General features: G+C 46.0%; 1 protein-coding gene across 9 annotated transcripts in view; it reads left to right on the top strand.

Moving 5' to 3' along the window:
* DAB2IP (DAB2 interacting protein) overlaps nt 1-13,966 on the top strand; it is a 1,377,413-nt gene that overhangs the window by 1,294,742 nt on the left and 68,705 nt on the right. For all 9 annotated transcript variants that reach the window (XM_086920966.1, XM_086920964.1, XM_086920965.1 and 6 more), the window contains one exon: nt 1,633-1,785. In XM_086920966.1, the coding sequence (XP_086777092.1) occupies nt 1,633-1,785 (153 nt within the window). The remainder of the gene's footprint in view (nt 1-1,632; nt 1,786-13,966) is intronic.

Genomic DNA, 13,966 nt, shown 5'->3' with positions numbered 1-13,966 from the left:
GTGGCTCAAAATTTCATTTTTAGGGAAAATATTTTGGATGGGGAATTTCTTTTTTAAATGACCTTTCCTTCTTTAAATTCTGGAGTTGCTGCAATCTTGCTTGCAATCATTCAAGGTGAATTTAGATGTGTGTATGGGAACATGTACATCTGAATTATCTGTTTGTTCCTTAATTTTAGAATCGTGCACCTCAAAAATTGGGAGGTTGGAGGCTGTTTTTTGATAAGGTTTTAGATTGTTATTAGGCAATGTATAGTTTTTATTTTCATCTACCAAGAATGGTTTTCTACTGCCAGATTACTTGCCATATTTATTACTTTCGCTGGAATTCATGTATAATATGTCTGTCAAAAAGCAGATCGATGTTGTAGGACCTTTTAATTGTGTGGATGACAAAGTAATTGCTCTGAAATACAATCCTAGGTTCTGTAATCACATCCCCAAGTACTAATAACTAAGTTGAAAGTACTAAGTACTAAGAGCCTAGAACCTGTTTTCTTTGCATGATACTTTGTAAGGCATGGGAGTCCAACACATATGCAGAAGGACTGAAGTCTTGCCAGAACTCCATGATAACCAATAAATGTAAATGACTCCCAGTTATATGGATGCAATGGATGGGAATTGAAATTGGTCTCATGTTGATAGTCTGGAAGCCTTAGATGACTGCAGCCCTGTGTAAATATTCTTTACCATGCCATACATATAGATGAAAAACCCAATCGCCAGTCAAGAAGACGAGAGGCTGCCAGTGTCAGAGCACACATAGTTTAGTTCTGAACCAGCTCTAGGCTGTCAAATTCTCTCCTTTGCTTGCATTGATATGCTTCTTTGTCACTGTCATCTTGCAACATTCCCATGGCCAGAGGCAGATCAGGGGCAGATTAGCCTTTAGGGCCGTAAGGAAGTTTCTCACTGCGCTGTGGCCACTGGAAGACCGCTGAGGTTTGTGTGTCTCGCGTGCATGTCATATTATCATCTTGACTCAGTTTGCCCCATGGCCTTCCAGGACCACCAGTCTTTGCAGAACTCTCCAAACTTCCTTAACAGACCAGTCTGCCGCTGGACCAGGAGTACTGTAAAGCCTGTCTCTCCATCCAGCCGCCACGCTGCTTAGTTTTTGACTATGCGCATACTCATTGCTTTGCCATTGAACCTCAACACTAAAATGCATCACCATCCTCAAGTTACCCTACCTAATAAAAGAGATGTTTGGACTGGATATGGTATGTTTCATATTAAGAATCTTACTTTTTGCTTTATTTATCTGGTTTGACATTGGCTGTGATCCATTTATAATTGTAAACAGCTCTAATATACCACAAACGGTGAACGGAAGCTAAACAATCGTACAACTTCACGCATAAAGCTGGGTAGCTTGACAGATGGTTGATGTGTCACCAGGAGGGAGATCTCACTGGAGGAATCCTACTTTTATTTCTAATACATGCCAAGAATACAATTGAAACCTTAATTGGGACGAGGGGGTATCTTGTTTAAATGGTCATTGCAGTCAGTATCATGTTCATTTTTTTGTTGCTGCTTTCCGTTCATTTTTCAATTTCATTTTTTTTGTTTCTTTTTGTTTTGTTTTTTTCTTCTTTTTTGTTCTGGTTGTGCGTTTCATTTTAGGCCCCCTCACCTGTGAATCCCAATGCCTTGGACCGCACGGCTGCGTGGCTCTTGAATATGAACATGCAGATTTTAGAAGATGAAATCATTGACCCTGAACCCAGACACAGGGATAAGCTCAGGAGTAAAGAGGAGTTCAGCCAAGCCGACAAGGTAAATTCTGATTGGATGACACAGCGAATATTCAATTCTCATTCTTCTCGTGCCACACTTTTTTTGTGCATCTATGGCCAAAAAAATGTATATGCATTCCTGTCCCAAGTTAATTAAAAGCAAATGATGTCTAAGAATGCTGCCTCATATTTGTTACCGGTGCCATTCGGAGAGGTCAAACACTTGTGTAATATGAAGGCACGGATTATGTGAATTGTGCTGATTGTGTGCATGCTAACTATGCTAGATTGGTGGATCCCATAACGGAGATCAAATTGTTGCGAAACCCGGTACTATTAGACCATGGGCATGCTGTACCCGATTCCCAGAGGGTAAACTTACACCTGAAGACCCTCTTTTGGACTTGATGTCTAAGTTTAGACCCGAAGTCCAAGTTTAGACCCGAAGTCCAAGTTTAGACCCGAAGTCCAAGTTTACACCCGAAGTCCAAGTTTACACCCGAAGTCCAAGTTTACACCTGAAGTCCACCCGAAGTCCAAGTTTAGACCCGAAGTCAAAATTAAGACCCAAAGTCAAAATTAAGACCCAAAGTCAAAATTAAGACCCAAAGTCAAAATTTAGACCCGAAGTCCAAATTTAGACCCGAAGTCCAAGTCTAAACTACGACTTCAGGTCTAAACTACGACATCAGGTCTAAACTTAGACATCAGGTCAAAAAGAGGGTCTTCAGGTGTAAGTTTACCCTTGTGAATCAAGCCCACAGTTGCTAACTGGCACTATTTCATCTGGATCACTATTAGCTAGTTCTGGATTTGTAGGCTAAAGAAACCTGACTACTTTCAGTTTCAGTGTCAGTTTTTTCTGTATAATTAAAGGCATATGTGTCTGAACTTGGGGAACTGTTTGGATAAAAAACATTACTGGATGAAGATGTCTGTGATTAGCTGGTAACTGCATAGAGGGTGCTAGTAGATTGTTTGTCACAGTGCCTCTGTCATTGTCACTGCTTTTTGCTGTGCAGATTTAGCATGTTCCTTGGGGACCGGTCAATGATGTTTCAGAAATCACCAACCAGTAAATAAATAAGGCTCCTTCTGACCAAGATGTTTTTGCTGAGACTGATGAGAAGGTCTTCTAGTGGTGCAAGTTGAGACAGCGAGTTTGTGATAGTGTGTTTGTATTACCAACAACAAGTGCTGGCTGTATTCTGAACTGTCCAACCTGTTCTGACCTACTCTGAAGACCACCCAGTGCACACTCACAATCAGGGGGAGATCACACATCTCCCAATGAGTAGGTGCCAGTCTCTCAGGGCCTTTGAAGGAGTACCCTGGGTCTCCCATTGGAGCCGGTGGAAGCCACCTCTCAGAGGCTAGGAACAGAGCCTCCCTGGCTGCGTGGTTGAGCGCCTCTCTTATGTCCTTGTGAAGCGGCTTGATCCCTCTACACTTTTCAAACAAACTTCTGTGCTACCCCTTGGTCATTCATATTCCTTGACTTGTTTGTAAGCAGCATCCTTAATGGAAACGTGCAAGGTAGAAGGGGATTCTCTGATTTGCATGGGACGCACCCTTATGTACATCAGGCCAGCCCACCATGTGCATTTTCCATATATTAGATATACCAGATGGATCCTTGGGGCCGTTCTGTGTTCAGAGTGCAATATGTGAACTTTGACGGCTGTGCACCTACATTATTTGCGCTTTGCTTGGAAAACTCTTGACTTTCCTTAGCAGGGACCCACATTCATTGGGGAGGGTCTGCATCAAAGACAACTGTGAGAACCAATAAGCCCATTCACTACTTCCCCTAAAAAAGAAACCTCATTCTTGTGTAACCCTATGGATGGTGAACCCCAAGTTGTCATACCCCCTGTTGCCTTGCTTCCCTTTGTCCCTCATTTGAACCCCCATACATATTGCTCTCCACCCACCTCCCTCCCCTGCCTTCTATAACTCTCTATTACTTTACAGCTGGGAATGCACAATGCAAAATCATGAACTAAATAACCATACAGCAGTGTGTATGATATGTTTAGATTAGTGGAGATTCAAATCATCTTAACTTCAAATAGTGTTTCCCAGCTTCCTGAGAATTTGGAAAGAGCCTCCCCATCAAGAGTCCCTCCCCATCAAGAGTCCCTCCCCATCAAGAGTCCCTCCCCATCAAGAGTCCCTCCCCATCAAGACCATCAAGAGTCCCTCCCCATCAAGAGTCCCTCCCCATCAAGAGTCCCTCCCCATCAAGAGTCCCTCCCCATCAAGAGTCCCTCCCCATCAAGAGTCCCTCCCCATCAAGAGTCCCTCCCCTTCAAGAGTCCCTCCCCTTCAAGAGTCTCTCCCTTTCAAGAGTCTCTCCCCTTCAAGAGTCTCTCCCCTTCAAGAGTCTCTCACCTTCAAGAGTCTCTCCCCTTCAAGAGTCTCTCCCCTTCAAGAGTCTCTCCCCTTCAAGAGTCTCTCCCCTTCAAGAGTCTCTCCCCTTCAAGAGTCTCTCCCCTTCAAGAGTCTCTCCCCTTCAAGAGTCTCTCCCCTTCAAGAGGCTCACCCATTCAAGAGCCCCCCAAGAGTCTCTCCCCTTCAAGAGCCTCTCCCCTTCAAGAGCCTCTCCCTTTCAAGAGTCTCTCCTATTCAAGAGTCTCTCCCCTTCAAGAGTCTCTTCCATTCAAGAGGCTCTCCCCTTCAAGAGCCTCTCCCCTTCAAGAGCCTCTCCCTTTCAAGAGTCTCTCCTATTCAAGAGTCTCTCCCTAAGAGTCTCTCCCCTTCAAGAGTCTCTTCCATTCAAGAGTCTCTCCCCTTCAAGAGTCTCTCCCCTTCAAGAGTCTCTCCCCTTCAAGAGTCTCTCCCCTTCAAGAGTCTCTCCCCTTCAAGAGTCTCTCCCCCTTCAAGAGTCTCTCCCCTTCAAGAGTCTCTTCCATTCAAGAGCCTCTCCCCAAGAGTCTCTACCTTTCAAGAGCCTCTCATCAAGAGTCTCTCCCATTCAAGAGCCTCTCCCCAAGAGTCTCTCCCCTTCAAGAATCACTCCCCTTCAAGAGTCTCTTCCATTCAAGAGTCTCTTCCATTCAAGAGCCTCTCCCCAAGAGTCTCTCCCCTTCAAGCGTCTCTCCCCTTCAAAAGTCTCTCCCCTTCAAGAGCCTCTCCCTTTCAACAGTCTCTCCCATTCAAGAGCCTCTCCCCAAGAGTCTCTCCCAGTCATTCACTACTTCCCCTAAAAACGAAACCTCATTCATGTGTAACCATATGGATGGTGATTGAACCCCAAGTTGTCATACTGTCAACCCCCTGTTGCCTTGCTTCCCTTTGTCCCTCCTTTGAACCCCCATACATATTGCTCTCCACCCACCTCCCTCCCCTGCCTTCTATAACTCTCTATTACTTTACAGCTGGGAATGCACAATGCAAAATCACGAAAAAAATAACCATAAAGCAGTGTGTATGATATGTTTAGATTAGTGGAGATTCAAATCAATCTTAACTTCAAATAGTGTTTCCCCGCTTCCTGAGAATCTGGAAAGAGCCTTTCCCCAAGAGTCCCTCTCCTTCAAGAGTCCCTCCCCATCAAGAGTCCCTCCCCATCAAGAGTCCCTCCCCATCAAGAGTCCCTCCCCATCAAGAGTCCCTCCCCATCAAGAGTCCCTCCCCATCAAGAGTCCCTCCCCATCAAGAGTCCCTCCGCATCAAGAGTCCCTCCGCATCAAGAGTCCCTCCCCTTCAGGATCTCTCACCGATTTAAGAGCCCCTCCCCAAGAGTCTCTCCCCTTCAAGAGCCTCTCACCAAGAGTCTCTCCCCTTCAAGAGCCGCTCACAAGAGTCTCTCCCCTTCAAGAGCCGCTCACAAGAGTCTCTCCCCTTCAAGAGTCTCTCCCCATCAAGAGCCTCTCCCATACAGGAGCCTCTCCACAAGAGTCTCTCCCATTCAAGAGCCTCCCCCCAAGAGTCTCTCCCCTTCAAGAGTCCCTCCCCTTGAAAAGTCTCTCCCATTCAAAAGCCTCTCCACAAGAGCCTCTCTCTTTCAAGAGTCTCTCCCCTTAAAGAGTCTCTCCCCTTAAAGAGTCTCTCCCCTTAAAGAGTCTCTCCCCTTAAAGAGTCTCTACCCTTCAAGAGTCTCTACCCTTCAAGAGTCTCTCACCTTCAAGAGCCTCTCCCCAAGTGTCTCTCCACTTGAAGAGCCTCTCCCATTCGGGAGCCTCTCCCCAAAGACTCTCTCCCCTTGAAGAGCCTCTCCCAAGAGTCTCTCCCCTTCAAGAGTCTCTCCCCTTGAAAAGTCTCTCCCTTTCAGGAGCCTCTCCCCAAGACTTTCTCCCCTTCAAGAGCCTCTCTCCTTCAAGAACCTCTCCCCTTCAAGAGTCTCTCCCTTTCAAGAGCCTCTCCCCTTCAAGAGCCTCTCCCCTTCAAGAGTCTCTCACCTTCAAGAACCTCTCCCTTTCAGGAGCCTCTCCGCAAGAGTCTCTCCCTTTCAAGAGTCTCTCCCCTTCAAGAGTCTCTCCCCTTCAAGAGTCTCTCCCTTTTAAGCGCGTCTCCCTTTTAAGCACATCTCCCCCTCAAGAGCCTCTCCCCTTCAAGAGCCCTTCAAGAGCCTCTCCCCTTCAAGAGCCTCTCCCCTTCAAGAACCACCTCTCCCCTTCAAGAACCTCTCCCCTTCAAGAACCTCCCCCCTTCAAGAGTCTCTCCCCTTCAAGAGTCTCTCCCCTTCAAGAGTCTCTCCCCTTCAAGAGTCTCTCCCCTTCAAGAGTCTCCCCCCTTCAAGAGTCTCTCCCCTTCAAGAGTCTCTCCCCTTCAAGAGTCTCTCCCCTTCAAGAGTCTCTCCCCTTCAAGAGCCTCTCCCCTTCAAGAGCCTCTCCCCAAGAGTATCTCACCTTCAAGAGTCTCTCTCATTTAGGAGCCTCTCACCAAGAGTCTCTCCCCTTCAAGAGACTCTCCCCTTCAAGAGTCTCTCAAATTCAAGAGTCTGTCCCTTTCAAGAGTCTGTCCCTTTCAAGAGTCTGTCCCTTTCAAGAGTCTGTCCCTTTCAAGAGTCTGTCCCTTTCAAGAGTCTCTCCCATTCAAGAGTCTCTCCCCAAGAGTCTCTCGCATTCAAGAGTCTCTCCAATTCAAGAGTCTCTCCCATTCTGCTCCCTCCTCTTCAGAAGTTAAAATCTGACGTTGTGGGTTGGCTCAGGCTACCGCTTTCACCACTTGGGCGCGCAACTCTTTTTATAATGATGTCCTTACCGCGATTTCTATATGCGCTCCAGAATACGTTTGATGTTATTCCAGCGAGTTATTTTCGGGAGGTGGAGAGTTTACAGAGACGATTGATCTGGGATGGACGCTGGCGTATTTCCCTTGCCAAGCTCACGCTTCCTTGGTACGACGGAGGTATAGCACTTCCGGATATCAGGCGATATTATTGGGCCTTTCAGTTGGGAGCGATTAACCATGGAATGTATGGACCAGCCTCTAACCCTGCATTCGAGATGGATAAGTACGTGTTACCGGGTGAGGACTATAACAGGGCCCTTTACTCCAAAGCAGCGGGAAGGGAACTCTCGGGACCCACCAAGATAGTGGTACGAGTGTGGCAGGATGCGAATGCGGCAACGGGATGGAAGGATCGACTGACCCGTGCGACTCCGCTTTATGTGTCTGAAAGACTGGGTTGGATATGGAAGACGAAAGGATTTGAAAAGTGGGATATGATTTGTATTAGTAGCGTGAGTGATCTATGGGTCAAGGGTAAAATTAAGACCTTTTAGGCACTGAAGGTAGAGTATGAGCTGAGTGATAGGGAATTCTTCCGTTATGCGGTTACCCACGCATTGAGTTCGGTTTTCCTGAGGGTATTGACATCCCCGAATCCTCCCCACTAGAACAACGGGTGCTTGACGGCCACGTGCCCGACAGCACTATTTCTTTGATATATAGGAAATTGATTAATAATCGGACGGATCTGTTGGTGCGGCTCAGGGAGGTTTGGACCAGCGACGGTTTGGAGTTGGATGACGAGGACTGGCAGTCGGCACTATCCTCGCCGAAGGAGGTCGCGATTCCAGCCCGTCTCCGTCTCGTTCAACTTAAAATCCGACATCGGATATATGTCACTGGCCCGCGCTTGATTCATATGGGTTATTCAGTGGATGGGTTATGTAAGCGTGGTTGTGGACTGGTTGGAACCTTCCTGCATATAATTTGGGAGTGCCCAGAGGTGGTGGCGTTCTGGAATCGTGTACATGCTGTGATGGAAAGAGTCACGGGGGTGGCATTATTGCCCGAAGCTAGGCGTTGCCTGTTGAATGTCTGGGAACCGAAAGACTAAGACGTGGCACAGATGCAGTGGGCAACCCTTGGGAATATGATTGCTAAGAGAGACATCGCGCAGTTGTGGGGTTCCCGGCGCCCGCCAACGGTCTTGGCATGGAAGGAGAACATGGACTGGTGTATGTTCAGGGAGAAGATGGTGTATGTGGCACGGGGTAGACCCAGGAAATGGAATACAATTTGGAGCCAATGGAACTCCTACCGTGGAAATGTATGCACGCCTCCATTCGTGAAGACCCCAGAGGTTCCCCTTTCCCCCTGACCCGGCATTCGAAATCTTGTGTAGCTGGCATCAATGATGTTTGTATTATATTGTACTGCAGTTTCCCTCCTCCTTGAACACATGTCCAAATGTATTGTCTTATTGCCTTGTGTATAAGTTCTTATTCTTTAATAAAATTAAAATTATACCCAAAAAAAAGTCTCTCCCCTTCAAGAGTCTCTCCCATTCAAGAGCCTTTCCCCAAGAGTCTCTCCCATTCAAGAGTCTCTCCCATTGAAGAGTCTCTCACCATCAGGAGTCTCTGCCATTCAAGAGCCTCTACCCTTCAAGAGTCTCTCCCCTTCAAGAGCCTCTCCCAAAGATTCTCTCCCATTCAAGTCTCTCCCATTCAAGAGTCTCTCACCTTCATTAGTCTCTCACCTTCAAGAGTCTCTCACCTTCAAGAGCCTCTCCCCTTCAAGAACCTCTCCCCTTCAAGAACCTCTCCCCTTCAAGAACCTCTCCCCTTCAAGAGCCTCTCCCCTTCAAGAGCCTCTCCCCTTCAAGGGCCTCTCCCCTTCAAGAGTCTCTCCCATTCAAGAGCCTTTCCCCAAGAGTCTCTCCCATTGAAGAGTCTCTCCCATTGAAGAGTCTCTCACCATCAAGAGTCTCTGCCATTCAAGAGCCTCTACCCTTCAAGAGTCTCTCCCCTTCAAGAGCCTCTCCCAAAGATTCTCTCCCATTCAAGTCTCTCCCATTCAAGAGTCTCTCACCTTCAAGAGTCTCTCACCTTCATTAGTCTCTCACCTTCAAGAGTCTCTCACCTTCAAGAGCCTCTCCCCTTCAAGAACCTCTCCCCTTCAAGAACCTCTCCCCTTCAAGAACCTCTCCCCTTCAAGAACCTCTCCCCTTCAAGAACCTCTCCCCTTCAAGAGCCTCTCCCCTTCAAGAGCCTCTCCTCTTCAAGGGCCTCTCCCCTTCAAGAGTCTCTCCCATTCAAGAGTCTCTCCCATTGAAGAGTCTCTCACCATCAAGAGTCTCTGCCATTCAAGAGCCTCTACCCTTCAAGAGTCTCTCCCCTTCAAGAGCCTCTCCCAAAGATTCTCTCCCATTCAAGTCTCTCCCATTCAAGAGTCTCTCACCTTCAAGAGTCTCTCACCTTCATTAGTCTCTCACCTTCAAGAGTCTCTCACCTTCAAGAGCCTCTCCCCTTCAAGAACCTCTCCCCTTCAAGAACCTCTCCCCTTCAAGAACCTCTCCCCTTCAAGAACCTCTCCCCTTCAAGAGCCTCTCCCCTTCAAGGGCCTCTCCCCTTCAAGAGTCTCTCCCATTCAAGAGCCTTTCCCCAAGAGTCTCTCCCATTCAGGAGCCTCTATCATTCAGAAAATGTATTGTTTAAATAAAACACTTTCTATGAAAACGAATATTCGTGTCCACATTGTATTCACCTCTTGCCGGATCTGGTGCCACTTTAGTTAAGTTCACTTCGTCCAGGGTTTCTGTGTATTGTTAATATTGTTTAATTAAATCAATAAAAAAGAAACCTTTTAACTCCATTTTAGAAATACATCCCCTTGACGAAAGAGTAAACTATTGATCCCAACTCTGCCCACGAAGCACTCGTAAGGAATGTTTTTTAATGAGAACTCTAGCAGGAAACTATTTATAATGCATGCACTTACCTCTACCTCCGAGATCTCGTGAGGGCTTATGCTATTTTCAGAAGCCTGTTTAAATACCCTTAACCTCAGGTCGCAATTTATGGCTAATGTCTCAGCATCCCGCACCCTGCCACAAACACACACCACCACCTCTCAACGGGTGGGTATCTTCAGAGGTAGTGTGTGGAGCTGCAAGCCCTCAGATATGTAGGGTCACGGTGGTCAGTTCCATGAAGTCAGTGTGACTGTGGCTGGGTCTGTGTTTGGGATTCATCCAGATGTTTCTCCAGGTGCACCTACACGCCCCATAACCCTTTGAAGCGATTGTTGTGACCCTTGTACACACAGCGAAGCATAGTAATGCAAAATAAGTAATTACTGCATTTAAGACCTTGGTTGTGACCCCGTTAGGAACAGCTGCAGGGACCCTTTAGAATTTTAAAATGATGCTTTTTGCCCTTTCGGGAATAAGAGTTCTGATAATTGGAGTTCTATTGACACACAGTGGTAAAGTATGTGTGCTGTGAAGGGAAGAGTGAGGGCAGGGACAGTGGCAATGCTTGTCCGTGCATTGCAAATCTCATATGTTAGTTGAAGGGTTGGGATCAGAAAAGAGGACAATAGTACAAGGCACCCTCCAAGCGCCCTGCTTTTCATTGGGGGATTTAGGGATCTTGTCTAGAGCTCCCCATCGGTCTTCCTAGATGTCTCTCTTGGAAGAATTTCTTCAGTAACTTTCCTGTATTTTAAAATGGTTTATATAATTTGAGTACGTTTCTTTATCTCCTCTATTGGAGTAGAACAACGGACTATATCCACCACCTGAAATTTCGAAGACTCTTAAAAACATGGCTTTCTAGCCTTCCGGCTCCAGTAACTCCTTTGTAACATCTGCAAACGCTCTGAGACCTACGGGTGATTTATGCGCTATATAAACACAAATATAATAAGAACACAAATACAATACAATACAATATATCCCATTTTAATTGTCTTCAGTCTTCTTCCTTATTTCCATTTTAAAAAACATATGTTATTATCTTATTCAAATGCTCTCATATTAACCCAGGACACTGCAGACCAGAGTTCTAAGCCCTGTTTGGACAGAGGACTAGAAATATTGTGAGCAAATGACTGTATCTGAATGCAGCTCATGGATGTGTAATGTAAAATGAGTACTGTGCACATCTTGCTACTGCCCCAAATGGATAACACTCCGCACGCTTCCTCATTGCATGGAGGCTTTAGAAACCAGCTGTGAGAGCCACCCGGATGTGTCAGTACTGACACCAGTGCATTCTCAACATCTGGATTCTGGATCATTATGGAGACCCCAGTGTTGGGTACTTGGTGCAGCTCAGCTGAGGGTGCAACACAAGACCCTCTGAATGTCTCCGCACTGAACTATGAGGCGATGGTGCAGATGAAGCGAGAGGAGCATAGTGAGCGCCCTATGAATGTCTCACTACTACCGTGTGATGCAACTCCGAGTCGCGGTGCATTCGAGAGCTCAGTAGATGTATTAAGATGGGATACCTGTGCCTGTTGCCGTGCAGAATAGGTGTGCATTGTGAGAGCTCTGCTAACGCCTCAATGTGTAGGGTGCAGGAGAAATAGAAGGGAGTGTGACTCCGCGACATGGTTTATGTTCCTAAATGGTAGCTGTTGGTACAGTCCATCTATGGCGCTATTGTAATGTGTTGCTTTTTAACATTCCTTAGTTTTGCATTACTCCAAAAAGTTAAGTGTCCTAATACTGCTTATACTTTGCGCTTTCATTGAGGATATTATTGTATTAATTGGAGCGTTCAGAGTAGGACAGCCAATCAGATTCCTCCGAAGGGAGACTGTAATAAATGGTAGTGGTTCTCACCTGCAACACTCACAACAGACCTATATAGAGTTACTTGAGTATGAGGGTGGTGATTGAGCTGGTACTTTCATGTGCTACTGGCATTACTGGCCTTGAGGCTAATTATCAATGCCACCTTTTGCCCCCTTCCCTGTTTGTGCATTTGGCTTTGTTCCTGAAGTTCGATGAGTACTAATAACAAGTGATATTGACTGCTTCTCCAGTCAGTAATGATACAAAATTACTTATCCTTTACTCTCTGATGTTGGGATATATGATTCTATATAAAACTGATACTTTCCAAAATATCCTCCCACAAGCAGGCACCCCTAACTACTGCCAGGACTGGGCACCGTGAAGCTCTCTCTTGTTTCCTTTGTGATTGCGTGAAGAAAGGGCACATTCTCCCCGTAGCCGCGGTCCTTGTAAATTATTAAACCAGAAACTCAGTGTACAGAAAAACTGTTGAACACTATTTTGGACAGGGAAACTCTGGCAGCACAAATAGGAAAAAATGACCATCTTGGTTAGGAATTAATATAATCCGAACTACATCTGCTGTCCCAGGGAGATGGGATTGTCCTTGTATGTAGGCCAAGAAGAGAGATCAAATGCCCGATATGTGCCCCATGATCCATCTGGCATCTATGGTCCTCCATGCCACAATGAACTTTCCTCTGAGTCTGGCATCCAGGACCATGCGCAGAGCATCCCATTGGCCAGCGGGAACCCTCCGGGGCTGCTGTGGCTGTGAGCATGCCAGTGGCGACCCACGGTTCAAAGAAAAGCAGATGGGGAATCCTTTCTCCATGCCAAGCCGCTCGCCAGCGAGTGCTGTCTTTGTTTGCAACAACAATGTCCGATCGTCTACCCAACCAATACCCACCCACCACCCCTCCGCCCCAAAATCACCCCTGCACACAGTAACATCAGTTTTCCCTGGATACACCTGTGACAGACCTTCCATTCTTATTAAGATAAGTCCCTCGCACAAGGGCACAGCATCCGACTCAGACATGGCTTTGTCTGTCATCAATGTCAACATTACTTCGCAATGTCGCACTTTATCAATAAAATGAAGATGACTTATTAAATGATACAGTGTTGTTCTTGATCCTGAGAAAACTCTGCTTCTCACTGATGGCAGAGGGAGTGGGGTTCATGGACAGGGCAAGCATTACACTTAATAGTTTTCTGTGGCTGGACCAGCCCCTGCATAGTAGAACATCCTACATCTATCTTTCCTTGGAAGGAAGAAATGACCTCATGTAAAAAGAATAGGGCGTTGCTGTGTTTTTAACCAAACAGAAATCAAATTATACTCTTTTTTTTTTTAAGAGTTCCAAGAATTCAGCAGCAACAGCACAAAATCACATCATCAGTCTGTTTTTTTCCTGTTTGGAAACGTGTTTCTTCAGTATGTTTATTTCACACAAATACTATTCATCTCTTGGTCAATTTGATTCTGAAATGTACACATTTAAATGTGATCTTCTCAAAACCGCTCTATTTTCATAAGGTCTGTCTGCCTGGCTAGTGCTCATCCTAAGCGCGGAGATACCCCCTGCGGGGGGTGATTCAGGCGCTTTATAAAACCTATAAATAAATAAATAAAATAAAATCGTGATAGCTGAAACACATCTCCTTTATTACCTGAAACGGTCATAAGCTCTGCTACAGCCCTTTATTTAGCATACCTGATGTTCGCTGTTACCATTTGCTTTCTTATTTATTCGATTTCTTGGCTGGAAATTGAAAATGTGTGCAATTTTCTTGTGTGGAGATGAAATTGCCCATTGATTGATCCACTTGAAATCCAGTAGACATCAGCAATAAATGAAGTAAAAAATCCCCTAAAATTCCAGCTATGTCCATAAATGCTTGGTGCCAAAATTCTGAAATAATTGAGCAGCACATGAAGTACTCTCAAGTAGAAGTGTTGTTGTGACTTCAGCCGATTGCAGGAGAGGTGGGGAATATATGAGCTGCCGTAGCTTCAGCAGAGACTGCAAACAATGTAAGAAGACCATTATCCATGCAGGAATCCTTTCAAATGTATGGTCGCGAATGCTCAGTGAGTCGAAACGCATCTTTCGCATTTGCAGTCCTATACTACACCCTGGGCTATCATAAACCATTCCTGGAGAAGTCCTTGAAATCTAGCATTGCATCTTTAGATCCCAGTTAAGAGAAGTTTATTACTGGGGGACTT

Source organism: Lissotriton vulgaris, chromosome 5 (assembly GCF_964263255.1).
Source record: "Lissotriton vulgaris chromosome 5, aLisVul1.2, whole genome shotgun sequence".
Taxonomy (NCBI): domain Eukaryota; kingdom Metazoa; phylum Chordata; class Amphibia; order Caudata; family Salamandridae; genus Lissotriton; species Lissotriton vulgaris.
This window is presented reverse-complemented; position numbering and strand designations above follow the sequence as displayed.